Genomic DNA, 14,736 nt, shown 5'->3' on the forward strand with positions numbered 1-14,736 from the left:
GTACATACAAAGAAACAGATGGCAAGTCTCTGTCTTTTTTAAAGTTGTGAACTTCACTGAAACAAATGTGTTTTTAATGATAACTATATGAAATATTTTTTTAAATGGAAACTGTCAGAGACATCATTCTTTTCAAATGCAAGAGTAGCATTACAATGTCATGCTCATTAAGGGATTTTAATTGTTACTTATTTAAATGTAAGATACTTCTTTTGGCTTTTATAAAGACTGTTTTTAGCAAAACAGTTAATACACTGGATCTATTGTGTCAGTTTTCTGTTTAATCTGCAAATACTTACAGATGCATGAGTTAATGTTGTATTTCTCTCCTACTAAAATGTTGAGAATAAATGTTATATTTTAGTATATAGACATATGCACATGTACCTATTCAAAAACAAATGCAAAGCAGGTTTGCTAGAAATGGGTTACAGCTTAAAGGAGAACAGCAAAAGGAGCCTAACAGAATGGAAAACTAGAAATGTCAAATATTTCAGTTGCATCTATCATGAATTAGCAATTTAGAAGCACAGAAAAATAAGGAAAAATAAAGCACATGTATCAAATCTATCATGATTCATAGCAGCTCTGTTGTACTTTCTGCTGTTTATGAAGTCTGTTAGTTGTAGCTCATGGCACACTAATGCTGTGGGAAAGTTGTTCCTTGCACCTCTGATATGCAGAACTTGAGCAAGAGCGGCTGAATGACTGTCACAGCCAAGGGCCACCTTCGAAGCTGTAGGTAAAGCTGTGCTATTGCAGGGATTTTAACTTACACTTCTCAGTCAGGGTAACAGTTCTATAGGGTGCCATGTAGAGTACAAGGTGACCCAAACACAGAAGAATTTGCAGTCTAACACAGCTTTTCAAAATGATAAAATAATACAGAACTCACAAAACACCATGTTTTCAAAGGGTGGAGAGTCAGACCTCATGTTTCCAGGGAGCAATAGCTAAGACACTAGCAGACTAACCAATTGCTCTGCTTACTCAGGTGCCTCCCTTGCTTACTTTCAAACCAAGCTGTGGGCTCTGATCCATCAGGATAGCTGGTGACCCTCTAGGTGGGCTGATTTGTCTGCAGTGTCTACAGCTCTGATCTCTCTAGCAATGCAAGTGAAGCAGAGTGCTATGGTAAAATAGTCTTTCTTACAGCTCTTGGCAGTTACCAGTCACAATGCAATGACAGAAGTTATTTAGAACTAAAGTGTTTTAGAAAAAACTGGTCTTAAAATAGTAAGAGTCTTCAGACCTTCTCGCTGCTGCCTAAGCCTCCTCGTTCCTGGATCAAGACAGGGCTGAGCTTTGCCAGGGCCTTTGCCTGACTGGCCCTGACCCCAATGGCTCCTCCACTCTGCCCCATTCCCTGCCCTCCACAACAGCGTTTCTCCCAACAGCTCCGGGATTTGCAGTGCTGTGAAGGCTTGTGGTTACATTCAAACTTGTAATTTCTTTAACTTGCTCATGAAAACAAGAGGAAGACTGCCTTGTTCCAAATGGCTGCTAGATCCCATCATTAATAAGGGATTTAGTTCCTATCAGGATATTGCCAGTAAAAACAAGGTTTGCTGTTAATATGAGCAGTGTTGCTATGCCCTCTTGAAAAATAGCTGCCACTCTGTGGGTTGTGGGGGTTAGATCCAACATTAGTAGGATAGATGCTGTGAAAAGTGGTCATCACCACTCCAAGTTATGCATGCTGCAAGGGAGAGGGAAGAGACATCAGGATCAGAGAATGGCTATAGGTTAGCAGAAGGATAGGTAGAAGGAGCTGAGGAGGTAAGAGCAAAGTTGAAGGTAATGCAGGAGACAGAGATGGGAATACAAGCTGGTGGGACAGTGACAGCCCTGTCTGCATGATGGAGAGTGAAAGCCATATTCTTCAAGTAGCCAGAGCAAAAAAACTTTTTTTTGCATGTGCATCAGGGGCTGCATTTTGACCTTTAAAGATTGCACATGATTTAGGAACAGGCAACTTCCTCCTAACCCTTCAGAAAAAAACAGAACAAAGTTTAAATGCTTCTTGGAAATATGACTGTAGAACATCTTGCTATTCTAAGCCATCCTTCCAAGCTCTGCAGCTGTAGTGTAATCCATTGTAAGTGGGGTCCAGGAACGGGTGGGAGGTGGCAATTCAGGCCTTTGAGTCCCAAGGATTGGCTAAACAGCTAAGTCATATTAGCTTGGAGTTGGAAATGAGCTGTTGTCATGTAATTCCCTCTCCTGACCACCAGAATTGCTGAGAAGTGGTTTATGTTATTTATAACTGCTATACCATTTTCCTGCTTGTAGTCACCACGGCTTCCTATTAAATGGCAATTCAGTTATATATGGAAGCTTTATAGAGTCTATAACATAGTATCTCCAACTCTCTCCTGGGGCTACGTACTCCTCATACAATTACTGCAGCTTGGTAGTGCAAGATTGTTGCACGGCAGCTCTACATAAAATAAGAATACCTTGAAAACTAGGCCACAGAGTTAAATCCCTGAAGGCTGACCTGTGCTCCCAAGTGTTGACACCAAAGTGCCCAGAACCCTGCATGTGCAATGGCAGAGACAGCAAAACAATCCTGCAGCTCAGGATCCTACTGACCTCCTTCAGACACCTGCTTTTTCCTTCTACCTAACGAACACTGTGCTGCCATCGCGATGGTGCAGCCCCTGCTGAGCTCGACAGGCTATCTCTTCCCAGCACTGTGTTTTGCAGCACAGACATACTGCAAAAGACTAGCAGAGTAATTTTCTTTTTTCATCCCACTGGGCAACGTAGAAGGAGGAAAAGTCAGGAAATGGCATTTCAAATACTGTACGGGTGATGATGCTGACCTTCCGTACAGCCGTGGCTATTATATTCTCCCCTTCAAAGATTTTCTTTCAAGAATCTGTGTAAACAGACTTCGCATTTAATTCCCCATCTGCAATAACTAGAGGGAAAGGCTGTTCTTTCAGGAAGGCAACCAGGTTCAGGGTTTCACTGGAACGAGCTTGCCCATCAGCACAGCAGCAAAGAGCCCAGATAAGTTCCACTCTCAATTCTTTTTTTCCCCCTAAGAAATTGAATCTGGAAATTTACAATAAAGAACAAACAAACAAGAAATGTCGGATTTTTATAACATCCTATTCATGTAATATTTCCCATTCAGAATTCCCTCACTATTTATCAGATTTGACACAGCTGTAAGCACTTACTTAAAAACTCTATAAAGGTGGAATTAATACTTCTTTACAAACTTCCTTTTCTCAGCTGTGTGCTTGAATTACACCATAAAGTTTGTGAAAACAACACATAAATCAAATCTTATCAGATGTAAAATTTATAAAATATATTTTGGAATTCACTCCCAAGAGCCAAGAGCTATATTCATATTTAATCTCTGGGTGGGAAAAGGTAATGTTTTGCAAAAAATGTGAAAAGCATTTTTTATGCCAAGGAAATCAAAGCAAAGTTATAAGTGAGGTGCAAAACCCACAGGTCAGGCCATTGAAAAGCAAGGCTTCCTCGCATGTTGCACTCAAAGACAGACACATCACTTCCATTTTTGTTGGCACAGTCCTGATCCTCTCTTCAGAGCGTTTAGCAAATGCACAAGCATGCACTTAACATAAGGAATATTTAGAAAGAATAAGGATCTCTAAAGAAGACTTTCAGTCTGTAACAATTCTTTCCAAGTGTTAGTCTTAGTAGTGAGAGGATAGAAATCCATTCCTAATGTTTTTTGTGCATATACAGACATTTTTTTCTATTTATTTTATTGCATTTTTCCTTCTTCATCCACAATCACTACAGATATCTGCATGGAAAAGGGATCTATATGTAAGATCTGGCCTCATATCACAGCTTCACTTGGAAAAAAAAAAAAAAAAAAAAAAGACAACTTAAAGTTAAAATGTTCATGTCAAGAATGAATTTTGGACTGGGGAGGGGGTGTCTTGATTTTAAGCAGTCATGGAACATTCCCTACCTAAGGTGCTACTCTCCTTTCTTTGATAGTATTCACTATCATTGGAAACAATCCCCGACATTTCCTGCCTGTGCTGTGGGAATAAAAACTTAAAGTTTATGAGGAGATAAATACATAATGGTGGTAGTAAATAGACTGAAAGAAATATCTGAGCAGCAGATAAATCTGGATCCAGGGTTGAATTTGGTAGAAAACCTGATGGCATCCCACTGAAGATCTCCATGTGACCAAATGTCTGTAGCATTTTCAGAGCTGTAAAATGCCTCCATGGCTAGCTATAAACTCCTAGTGATATATTTATAGTTCATAGAAAAAAAAGTAAGTATATCTGGCTTGGCGCAGATTTGAAGATTTTTATCTGACAGATTTTAAGTGAGAGAGAACTCATTCCGTGTTCTAGTGTGTGTAATTTCTTCTTCCTCACACTTCATACTAGACAGGAGTGATATAAGACATTGTTAGGAGAACCAGTGAGATATGCTAGAGCATATCTCCCTACACAGAGACAGTACCTGCTTCTTGTCTACCTCCTCTATCAATATCAAGTGACCAAAAGATATTTGATATAGCTGCTGGCTGGCTAGAGCTCAATCCAGAGAGCACTGAGATAAAGCTCAAAGTCTTGAGGAAGCACCAAAAGTCTTAGCAGAGATTAACTCAATCCCTTGACTGAAGTAGAGCATCTACTATTACCGACTTGGTCTCACAGGCCAGAAGCCTAGTTGGCAGAATGATTTTCTGTAGATGTTAAGGCTGAGGCCACTGCCAAGGTTCATGTTGTATAACTTGTCTCTGGGATGATGGATGCCATGGTTCCTTTCAAATACAGCCTAGCCAGAGCAGCTTCTCTTTTGTGATCTGAGGATGGGTTTAGTGCAATACATCATGCATGCTTCCAGATAACAACAAAAAAAGGTCAGATATTCTCTGGTATTTACTCTACTGCTAAGTACTTAGTAGTTTCAAAGGGGAATTCAAGGAGTGGTGTTGACCCACCAAGCTCAGGGCTCGTTGACCTGTCTCACTCTCTGAGTTGTCCCATCCCAGCTGCTGAGCCAGCAGATGCCGAGCTGGGACACCAGCTCTTGGAGGGGCTCATGCCTGACTGCTCCCAGGGACAGGTGGCTTGGCCAGAGAAAACCTGGGTCAAACCAGCCCAAAGAAATCCAAGGTCGCCCAGGACACGCAGCTGCACAGATAAATGACCAGATAAATGCCTGGTGATTCTTACATGCAATCAAAGCGTATTTCAGGTACATACTGCAACTTCAAGTGTGAGCATACAGCTAATACCCAATGCGGTACATAACCTGCATTGTTTGGGTGGTGTTCTAGTCTAGCCATGCATTTCTATCAAGTTTGTTAATTGAAATTACAGAGACTTTTGTGATAGGTATATAAACCTAAGTGTCACCGAGCTTTGGTCACTGGTTAATGCAGAATGTGTTGGTGGTGTTAGCCAGAGAAGGCTAATGTATGGGCAAACAAGCGCTAATCAGTTCAGGGATCATATTGCCCCCTCACTTACACACACCAAGCCTGCCAAGGTTAAAGAAAAATGTTATCGTATGTGTTAATTATCACTTAACTGATAATTTGAAGGACTCCTGGGGGCAAATATAGCAGGAAATTTGTTGTGATGATGCCATACAGAGAATTATTGCAATCTGTCCAGTCATTTTAGGCAACATTTTGTTGTAAAAGATGACAATATTTTGGTTTTTTGTTGAAACAATTTCAGTGTAACAGTGAAGTGTTCTGAAGAACATACGTACTAGGGTATCCCAACAGCCCCCTTTGCAATATCATATTTGGTGAAGCTTTCCACAATAACTATTTCTCATTAAAAGATTCTTTAATTTACCCAACAGAGCCCAGATTTGTCCTATTTGTCCATTTTGCAACATGTTTGCCTCTGGCCAGAGCTATATAAAACTATTCTACAAGGAGAGGAAACTGACTACACAAATACCATCAGATACATAATCAAATAGCTGAATCTTTTACTGTGTGATATCATTTCTAGAAATTTCATGTTACAGGGCCTCTTCAGGGCAATTGCTGTTAAAATACTAGCTGAAAAATGGAAATCTACTAGGAGTCACAGTCACGTGAATGTTTTACACAAGTTATTGTGAGTATATACAAAAGGACAGCTACCTAATTGAGAAAACATCCATAAATATTTACTTCCTGATAAGTAAGATAAGCTGCATGCCAAAAAAAAAAAAAAAGGAGATAAAGTTTTCAGATACCTGCAAAGCGTGTGCTGTTAGTAATACTGCTTCTCATCACAGTTGGACTGCAACTTTGTTGTGCTAAATGCTCTACAGCATAAAAGATAGTTGTTTAACCAAGGAAACTTCTTATTCACCACTTTTATGGGTATGAATCTGAAGTAAAAGATCCTATTCTGCATGTATTCAGCTTACCAGTTCAGCACTCCTTACCTAAAGCCAAAGATTTGTTTCACTGGATACTAGACACGGTGGGAAATAAATTAAAAAAGCAATTACTTCCTGGCTTCTATCAGCAGAACATTATTTTCTTTTCTAATCTACCAGTATTAGTCTCTTGTGTCCCCATTCTCAGTTTAGCAAAAATGTAACTTGTTGCGAGATAACATTATTTATTTATTAAGAAATAATAAACACAAGTGCATTAAAGCTTTTAGATCAGCAGTCACAATGCTGATCTATAAGCTGACATAACCATCTTCCAGAGCAAAACAAGTCCTTTCACAACTGCTTCATTTTGGGCACCACCTTTCCTTCAATTATACATAAGCAGCAAAACAGCTGTCAACTCCCAAACTCGTTCAAATGTCTTATTTAATTAGGTTTTGGTTTACAGCATAACTAGTTTCCAAGGTTAAACTTGAGCGTGCAATTAATTGACAGTCAACAAAAATTAAAATGAACAGAAATTAAAAGATTGCAGGTAGAGTTTGCAGGAGTAATAGGAATTGTGTCTGTAATTAATGAGACAATAATTTGGTCATCACTCCTACCTTAAGCCACAAAAGGCAAGGTCAGTCCCTGTGAGTAACCTAATCCAGTGAAGCTAAATTTTGGTAGGAAGCAAACAAGCCATATAAACATGTTAGTTAATTGTTTAATTGCTTAGTCAAAGCTCACTCTTTAAGTCATATGGAAAACAGGCAATTTAGATATAAAATGTGCTGTATTATTTATTTATAAAAGGAGTATATTTTGACCACAGGCTCTCTCTAAAAAAATATCAAAAGAAGCTCAGCTGGAGTTCCAAAGATCATGTTATTTCTAAAAGCAGCCATCTAAACTTGAGTACAGCATCAGCGGTGGGAAGAAGTATTGCTCTTAGCCATATTAGGTTAAATTGACAGAGCTTACTAAATTCCAAATCCCACCCAGAGATCTGAAACCATGGGTTTTCTTGCCAGAAATGGTTAGTTGAATAGCTGAAAAATGAATTTTTACACTCAGTCAAAAATAGAAGTTTTGTGGGGGAAAAATGCTGGATCCTTGTACCTGTGAAAATAATATGGTCTAGATAACGAAACTATAGATTAATTTTTTTTAAAAAAAAAGGTATTTCAAGCATTATTGGAGTCTCAAAAAGCTGATAATGTGCTTTACATGATTTTTAAAACTATGTTGGTCCTTAAAAACCATTTTGATATTCTACCACGCTTGAACTCATTGACATTTAGCAGCAAAAGTTCACAGGCAAGAAAAATACCGCATCTTTGTTTGTGAAATTCAGTTCATTTTTTTCTGAGATAGAGTGTTGCATCCCTTCTTTCATTTGCAGCCCCCCAAAAGCTTGGCAGGGTAAGAATGTTGTAGTGAAACACCAATAAGGGACAGCAGTGAGCCTGATGCATGCTGTGTCACCAGACCAGTGGTACAGGCCCACTGCCCATCACAGTGAGTTGGGATCTCCTCGCACTTGGGATGCAGCTGAACATGGGAGACGAAAGGATAGAAGACGACCTGGGCTCCTTCACAACCATCTCCTGGCTCCAGCTTTCGCCCCAGCTACCCTCCCCTCCTACAGTAGTCTTCTTCACTGCAGATGCCACTCTACACAGCTTAACCGTGCCACAGTGCTGAAGGTTCAAACGCTATTAACATGCCTCATAGGAAGGACACAACAGTTTATTTCCTACAACTTCCAGTAAAAACTGCAGGAAATACAATATCCATTAAAAGCATAACGGCTTAAAAATACACACTAAAAAGGCAGGAAATGCCAAATTTAAGATCACACAGGGAAGATTAGTTCTATGTGTGTACGTGCATCATGCTACTACAATTACACACTCACATTTTCTCCAGAGAAGCCTGATCGTATCCAGTAATGAGGACAAATGCATGAGGAGATGGAATAACCACCACTCATGCAACAGAAACCTGGAAATTGCCAGTGTTCTATTTCTATCAATTTCCAGTCTGAATACCATAAATGGGTTTTCTTGTATAAAAAAGATTTTAAATACTAACTCCAGAAAAAAAATGACTACAATATACTACTGCATTGCTATATCTTTCTATCCATTAATACTATAAACTTGCTTTTAAAAAAGACAGATTTTAAATTAAAACTGAACAGGGAGTATGAAAGCCACTTTTTTTTTTTCAATTAAAATGCACATGTACATGTTATAAATCAGCCTGTATATTACTAAGAAGTTCAAAGTTTAATTTTTTCTGCTGCTTTAAAAAAATCCTGATGACTACAGAATTGCATTTGGCAGAGCTGATGTCCTTTCAAACAGTTACTCACAACTTTTCTGCATGCTGCATACTTTCATACAACCATGCCATTTGGAAATCGGACAATCTTTTTAACACCAAAGCTGAGGGTTTTTTTCATTTTGCCCCATTTTGTACCAACATCCTAGGAACACTTATCAATGCATATCAGTAAACTGTTAAATATGTATGAAAGAGTATAAGCAAAAAATAAGCAAAACCCGGTTAATGCCAGGTACTTGTCCCTGTTGTGAGATACCTGTCATCATTTTCCACTTGGATTCAGAAGCCATGTATGTGTGCAGTGACAAACCACTAAACCAAAACTGAATTTCATCCTCAAAAATCCTATCAGTTGATTCTGACATAAAAGCAAAAGCAGACAGAAGAAATATTTAGATCCACGTGGTTTAGTACATGCAGAAGGAGTACTGAAATACACCTTTATTTACAAGTGACATTAATGTAACAGATTTATCTTGTACACGTGTAATGTACCAGCCATGTCCAACAGGACAGATAAACCCAGTAGCTGGCATTAGGCAACTTTTACGCATCCTAAGTTACTAAACACAGAGCCACCCACTGAACTTTCCAAAAAGAAAACCATTGACTGAGATGAAGAACAATGACACTTACACAAATATTCCCTTTCCTACTTGCCCACCCTTATTTTGGGATGCATCCATTGTACAATTGTACGTTGTACAAACCAATTCAGTTCTTGCAAACCTTGCTTTGTGTAACAGAGTCTGCTCAATACACATGAAAACTCTACCATACCCATTGCACATTTAGTGAGAGAATGCCATAGTCTTGGCGACCTAAGAAAATCCTGAAATGAAGCATTCGACGTGTCATCTAATTCACTACTGTATTATAAAATACAAGCAAAGATGGCATCGCAAAGTTTATGCTCCCACAGACTCCAGCCCACATTTGCTCAGTTTAGAATTAAAGCAATTTCTACCTGACTTACAGGACCATATAACTGAATACTGAAAATCAAGCTCTCCTTCTCACTTATTGTCAATAATAGTCTGTTCACCAACATCCCCAGACAAGTCTAAGGATTAGCTGGGTTATGCAAGTGATTAACCAAGGTTAAAATAATCGGGTACTGAAATTATGAGCAAGGACAACATTTGTCCTTCCCTTGTTACTGGAATTGTTGAACAGGAGACAGTAAGGGAAAACTTGCATCTACTTGCGCTTTTGCTGGCAGCAAGCGACAATGTTACAAGCAGTTTTGTAAACCTTTGTCCGCATTAGGATCACTGCCTCGGTAAAACTACTCCATAAAACTGCCCCTACTGCTCAGGGAAAACAGCACCAGCTTGCATCTGAACTCAATGTCTCAGCTGAATTTTAAACACCAGAGCGATAAAAACCAGTTTTCACCTTCCATGTGCCTGGAACATCTGACATGCCATTTTTGTAATTTCTTTTTAGAATAGACATGGTATGTAATGCAAGCTGCAAAAACAAGTGCCTTGTTACGTTTCAGCAATACATTCTCAATGTCTTTGCAAACTAGTTCAACAAGTAACCTAGTTTTTTCAAATTCCTTAAAGTTATGTGTGCCCCCGTGACTCACACAGCAGCATCAAAATTGCTAAGGAACACTGTGGGAACTTATCCTAGGGTTCTGCACTGTTCATTTCTAACACTTTTTTGCTGATACTTTAAATTATATCTCAGAGAGTGAACACTGCAATATCAATCCTTCTTGACTTAGGTTAGTTAGTTTATGCATGTTTCTAAGGTTTGTGCCACAAAACACAAACAAAATGTGTAATCACAATTCATGATATAGCTGAAAACGGTAATTTTAAAAGACCTAAAAGAAATGGTTTTTTTTAAAGAAGTTTGGGATATTGACATCCGTGAATGAATTCATCATATCCAACCCAAAGCCTAAGCAGTCTGGATACAAAGTTTTTAATCAGTCAAGCACATCACTGATATTTAGTGATGCTGTATTAACGTTTTTGTGCTTACAGCCACCTCAGTAGCCATTTTTATCATCAACTAACTCTGTCCCTTACGAACACATCCATATCTGCATCTTTGCCTTGCTCTCACCTCAGAACTCAGCTTTCCATAGATTCAGGAAAGTAAAGCAATAGTGGACTACTAGCAAGACTGTTTTTTTCCATCATTATTTTACGTTTAAAGAAAAAGCATGATTGATAGTGAAGAAAATGGGGGAAAACATAGTCTGCATTTACTAATACTTTGGAGATAACAATAAACTCATTTATATCTACTCTTCACACCACATAAATCCATACTAATTATACAATCAATCCTGCAGCTCTTTATCACAAGTGTACTCAATTAAAATTGCTGCATTTCAGCTAGTTAATTTTTAATCTTAATTTTAACCCTTCTGTCATTTAAGGACAGACTGCTGGTATTTTGAGATGGGGGGCAGATTTGTAAATGCATCCACACACAGAGTACCATTTAACAACTTGCAAGGCATTTCCATCTTGTAAGGGGTGCAAAAAGCTGTATCTCCTTACGACATTACCTCTATTCAGGTAACAAGAAGGGGGTTGCTGAAGTATCGCTGGTGACAAGGCAAATCTAAAACAAGTTTGGGACTGGCTGCAGAATGGAGATTCCCAGTTACTGAAGGCCAACCCCAGGAGTGTGTGGCCTAACAGAGAGCTGGTTCATCACGACCACTGATATTACCAGCCCAGATACTATGCTTGAGAACTCCTCTTCCAAGGCATATTAATACAGAAAAATGTTTCTCATTGGCAGAGATATGCTAAAATTGCTTTGTTACCAAAGAATTAAGACACGAAACTGTCTTTAAATGTATTTCTCTCACATATTCACAGACACCAGAATTATCAGTGGTTCACGTTTGTAAAGTACCATGCCCCTTCTTCCCACCTCTTAATTGGGGAATCTATGGCAGAGGAGCTAATTAAAGGGCCTTCTAGGAATCCACTTGCATTTCTTCAGCACACCAGGAATGCAAAGGGTGGAAAAAAAGAGTCCAAGTAAAATTATATTCTTTATTCATTCCATTTTAGCTGTGAATATTCCTATTATACAAATACAGTATAAATTCCAAAATCACAATATATTACAAAATAAAAAAGTACAAACTGCATTACTTAATAAATATATCTAACAAGTTAATCAGAAAGTAGAAGAGACAGAATTCAGATTGGAAACATTTAAATGTTTGACCCAGCAAACCATACAAACCTCAATTTAAATATTTTTTTTCTTTTAAACCGTAATGCAGAATACCATTCCAGATTTCTCGATTAGAAAATAACGTCAAGTGAATAAAATGTTGTGATCAGAGAATGATTTGTTGGTGCAACACCAGTGCCAAAAGAGAAGCAGGGCTTATACAAAAGACACCATAACCCCAGAAACAAGAACACAAACACCAAGGTGCAGCCAAGGCAATTATTGCCAAAGCGGGAGACTATTATCTAGTCACAACATTCTATTGCAAGTTAATGTTCTGTTATTACAGATAAATAATATAAATGGAGCACAGGGCGAGCCAACCAGGCATCAAGAGGCCAGTTTACTCAAAACAGTAATTAAATACAGAAGAGTCAATTGCTCCCTGTACTGTTCATGTGTAGCTGCATTCCAACTGGCTCAAAGGACCTGTTCTGTGCTCCAGGCAGAGAAAGCAAATGTTCTGAAAAGCAGTCTGTTCATACTTTGCTGCACTTTTACAAAAACCATTGTTTTAGTTTTGCAAGAAAACACCCACAATGCTTTCATCAATTAGGGAGGGTCAGTTTGACATCAACTTCATCTGGTAAAAATATAAGGTTTATGGGTAAAAAACACAGCAAAAAATAGCTGTTACATCATAAGCCTTATTTACAAAAACTGTTTACAAACGTTTTTGGCTGTACAGCTGAAAGCCAGATACCAATGTAAGATGTAGAAGATGGAGGTAACAGTTTAAAAATATTGTGCAAAAAATACATTCTTATAGAAAATAGGGAGACAGCAGGGAGGAGAGACACAAACATAGACGGAGAATCTGCTTGCAAATAATCCGAGGCTAAGTTTTTACAACAGACTATTACAAACACATTTGTGTTTATTCCTCATAATCGACAGTCCTTCTCAGTCTGGGGTGCTGCTGCTTCATTAAGGATTAAGGCATCACCATCACAGCCAGCACACCTTCTGTCCATCCCCGTCCCTGCAGCAAAGCTCCCAGCCCGCGGCCCGGGTGGTCTCAAGAGCAGGCGTTCTGCTCAATGTACATCTTGGACAAGGACACTGCCATGGACTTGGCCAGCTCCTCGTCCCGCCTGCGCTGTACCTGAGTCTGTCTGCACCACGCCTCGTACTCCGGGTTGGGGCACATGCGCTCCAGCACAGCATCGTAGTGCCCGTTGCTAAGCCAGCTCAGCCAGATACTGGGCCGCGTCGGGTCCTCGGGCCCCAGGTAGTGAACCATGGTGGAAACGGTGGGGCTCTCGGGCCGGCCGCCCGTGGTGAGGTGGATGTTCACGTTCAGCATCTGCCCCATGGCCAGCAGCTCCGGGTAGCCGGCCCAGGCCCCGTCCTGGGCGGCGGCGATGAGGAACTCTCCCACGTCGCCCTCGATGATGGGGTTGAAGTGGTCCAGGTGGTCGGCGATGTAGTGCACGGTCTGCTCGCGGAGCTCGCCGTGCAGCCGCTGGTCCCCGTACACCGCCTTGCAGACGGCGCGGTAGAGGCAGTTCCCGTCGGGGATGATGTGGAAGCGGAACCGGCCCTTCTGCCGCAGGTACTTGTCCTGCTTCTCCACCTCGGCCAGGTACAGCGCCAGCTTCTCGCTCCGCTCCGGCCTGCCGCCCGGCGCCCCGCGCACACCGGCACCGCCGCCCTCCTCCTCCTCCCCCTCCTCCGCCGCCGCCCCGGGCGAGGGGCCGGCGGCGGGCAGCGCCCGGCTGCCGCTCCTCTCCGCGGGGCGACAGGCGGGGACCAGCCCGGGCTGGGCGCCGGCGGCCGCTGCCTGCAGCGCCTGGCAGTGCTCGCTGAGGCGCAGGCTGCGGTTGCTGGGCTCCTCGGCGGGCGGCGGCAGGGCGGCGGCCTCGCCGTCCCCCCCGGCCTGCCGCATGCTCTCCAGGATGCCCTCCAGCCAGGCGCGGCTGCGCGGCGAGGCCGGCACCAGCTCGCCGGGCGCCTCGGCTCGCTGCACGATGCGGATGGGCACGACCCGCTCCAGCGGCCGCCGGCGGCTGACGGTGACCTGCGCGCAGGAGCTGTACTGCGGGCCGCCCGCCGGCCGCCCGCCGGGGCCCGCCGCGGGGCCGCTCGGCATCACCTCCAGGCAGGAGGAGAAGGCGGGCATGGCGGCGGCGCTGCTGCAGCCGCTTCCCCCCGCGGGAACGAAGCTGTCCTTGGCGGGGCTCTCGGCGGCCGGGCTCGGGCCCGCGGCGTCGGCGGCGCTCGGTGCCTCCGCGGAGGCGGGTCCCGGCGATAGGGAGACCTTGAAGACGCCGGCGGCGCTCGGCGAGGCCGCGGCGGCGGCGGCTGCGGCTGTCCCGCCCGCTGGGTAGTGGGTGATCACGGAGCTGTAGAGCTGCATCCTCGGCTCCCCGCGGGCGGCGCTTTATAGGCGGCGCCGACGGGGCTGGGGCGGGGAGCGGCGGCGGGGGCCGCGCTGGGGCTGCCGGAGAGGATGAGCCGCCTGGGTAAAAATAAACAAGGGCATCACCCCCCACACACACGCCACGCCGCGCCGCGCCGCCCCGCCCCTGCGCGCCCCGCTGCCGGCTGGGCCCCGCGGCGGCGGCAATTCCGACTGCGCCACCAGCGCCGCCCGGCCCGGCCCCTCCGCGGGCGCGCGCGGCCGCAGCGCTCCGGCCCTTCTGGAAGCTGCTGGAGGCCGGGCCCAGGGGCGGGGGCGGGGCCGCACCCGTGTTTACCTCAGGGCCAAGGCACGTTGGAATGCGCGGGGGGGGCGGGGCCTAAATGCGTGACCTCACACGGCGCCGCCCCGTCCCCGGCACCGCCCCCCCGGCGGAAGGAGACGGGGCGGGG

The 14,736-nt window shown here is 43.2% G+C and overlaps 1 protein-coding gene across 1 annotated transcript; it reads right to left on the reverse strand.

Annotated features, from left to right (window-relative positions):
• Positions 1-11,721: 11,721 nt before the first annotated feature.
• OTUD1 (OTU deubiquitinase 1) lies at positions 11,722-14,506 on the reverse strand. Its single transcript, XM_074833987.1, has one exon. It carries the CDS (start codon positions 14,279-14,281, stop codon positions 12,941-12,943), a length of 1,341 nt encoding a protein of 446 aa, XP_074690088.1. The 5' UTR covers positions 14,282-14,506; the 3' UTR covers positions 11,722-12,940.
• Between the last annotated feature and the right edge of the window lie 230 nt (positions 14,507-14,736).

This window comes from Strix aluco, chromosome 1 (assembly GCF_031877795.1).
Source record: "Strix aluco isolate bStrAlu1 chromosome 1, bStrAlu1.hap1, whole genome shotgun sequence".
Lineage (NCBI taxonomy): Eukaryota > Metazoa > Chordata > Aves > Strigiformes > Strigidae > Strix > Strix aluco.

Bases quoted from the DNA above. Each gene is read 5' to 3' on its own strand.
- OTUD1 (XM_074833987.1), bottom strand. From the start codon at position 14,281: ATGCAGCTCTACAGCTCCGTGATCACCCACTACCCAGCGGGCGGGACA.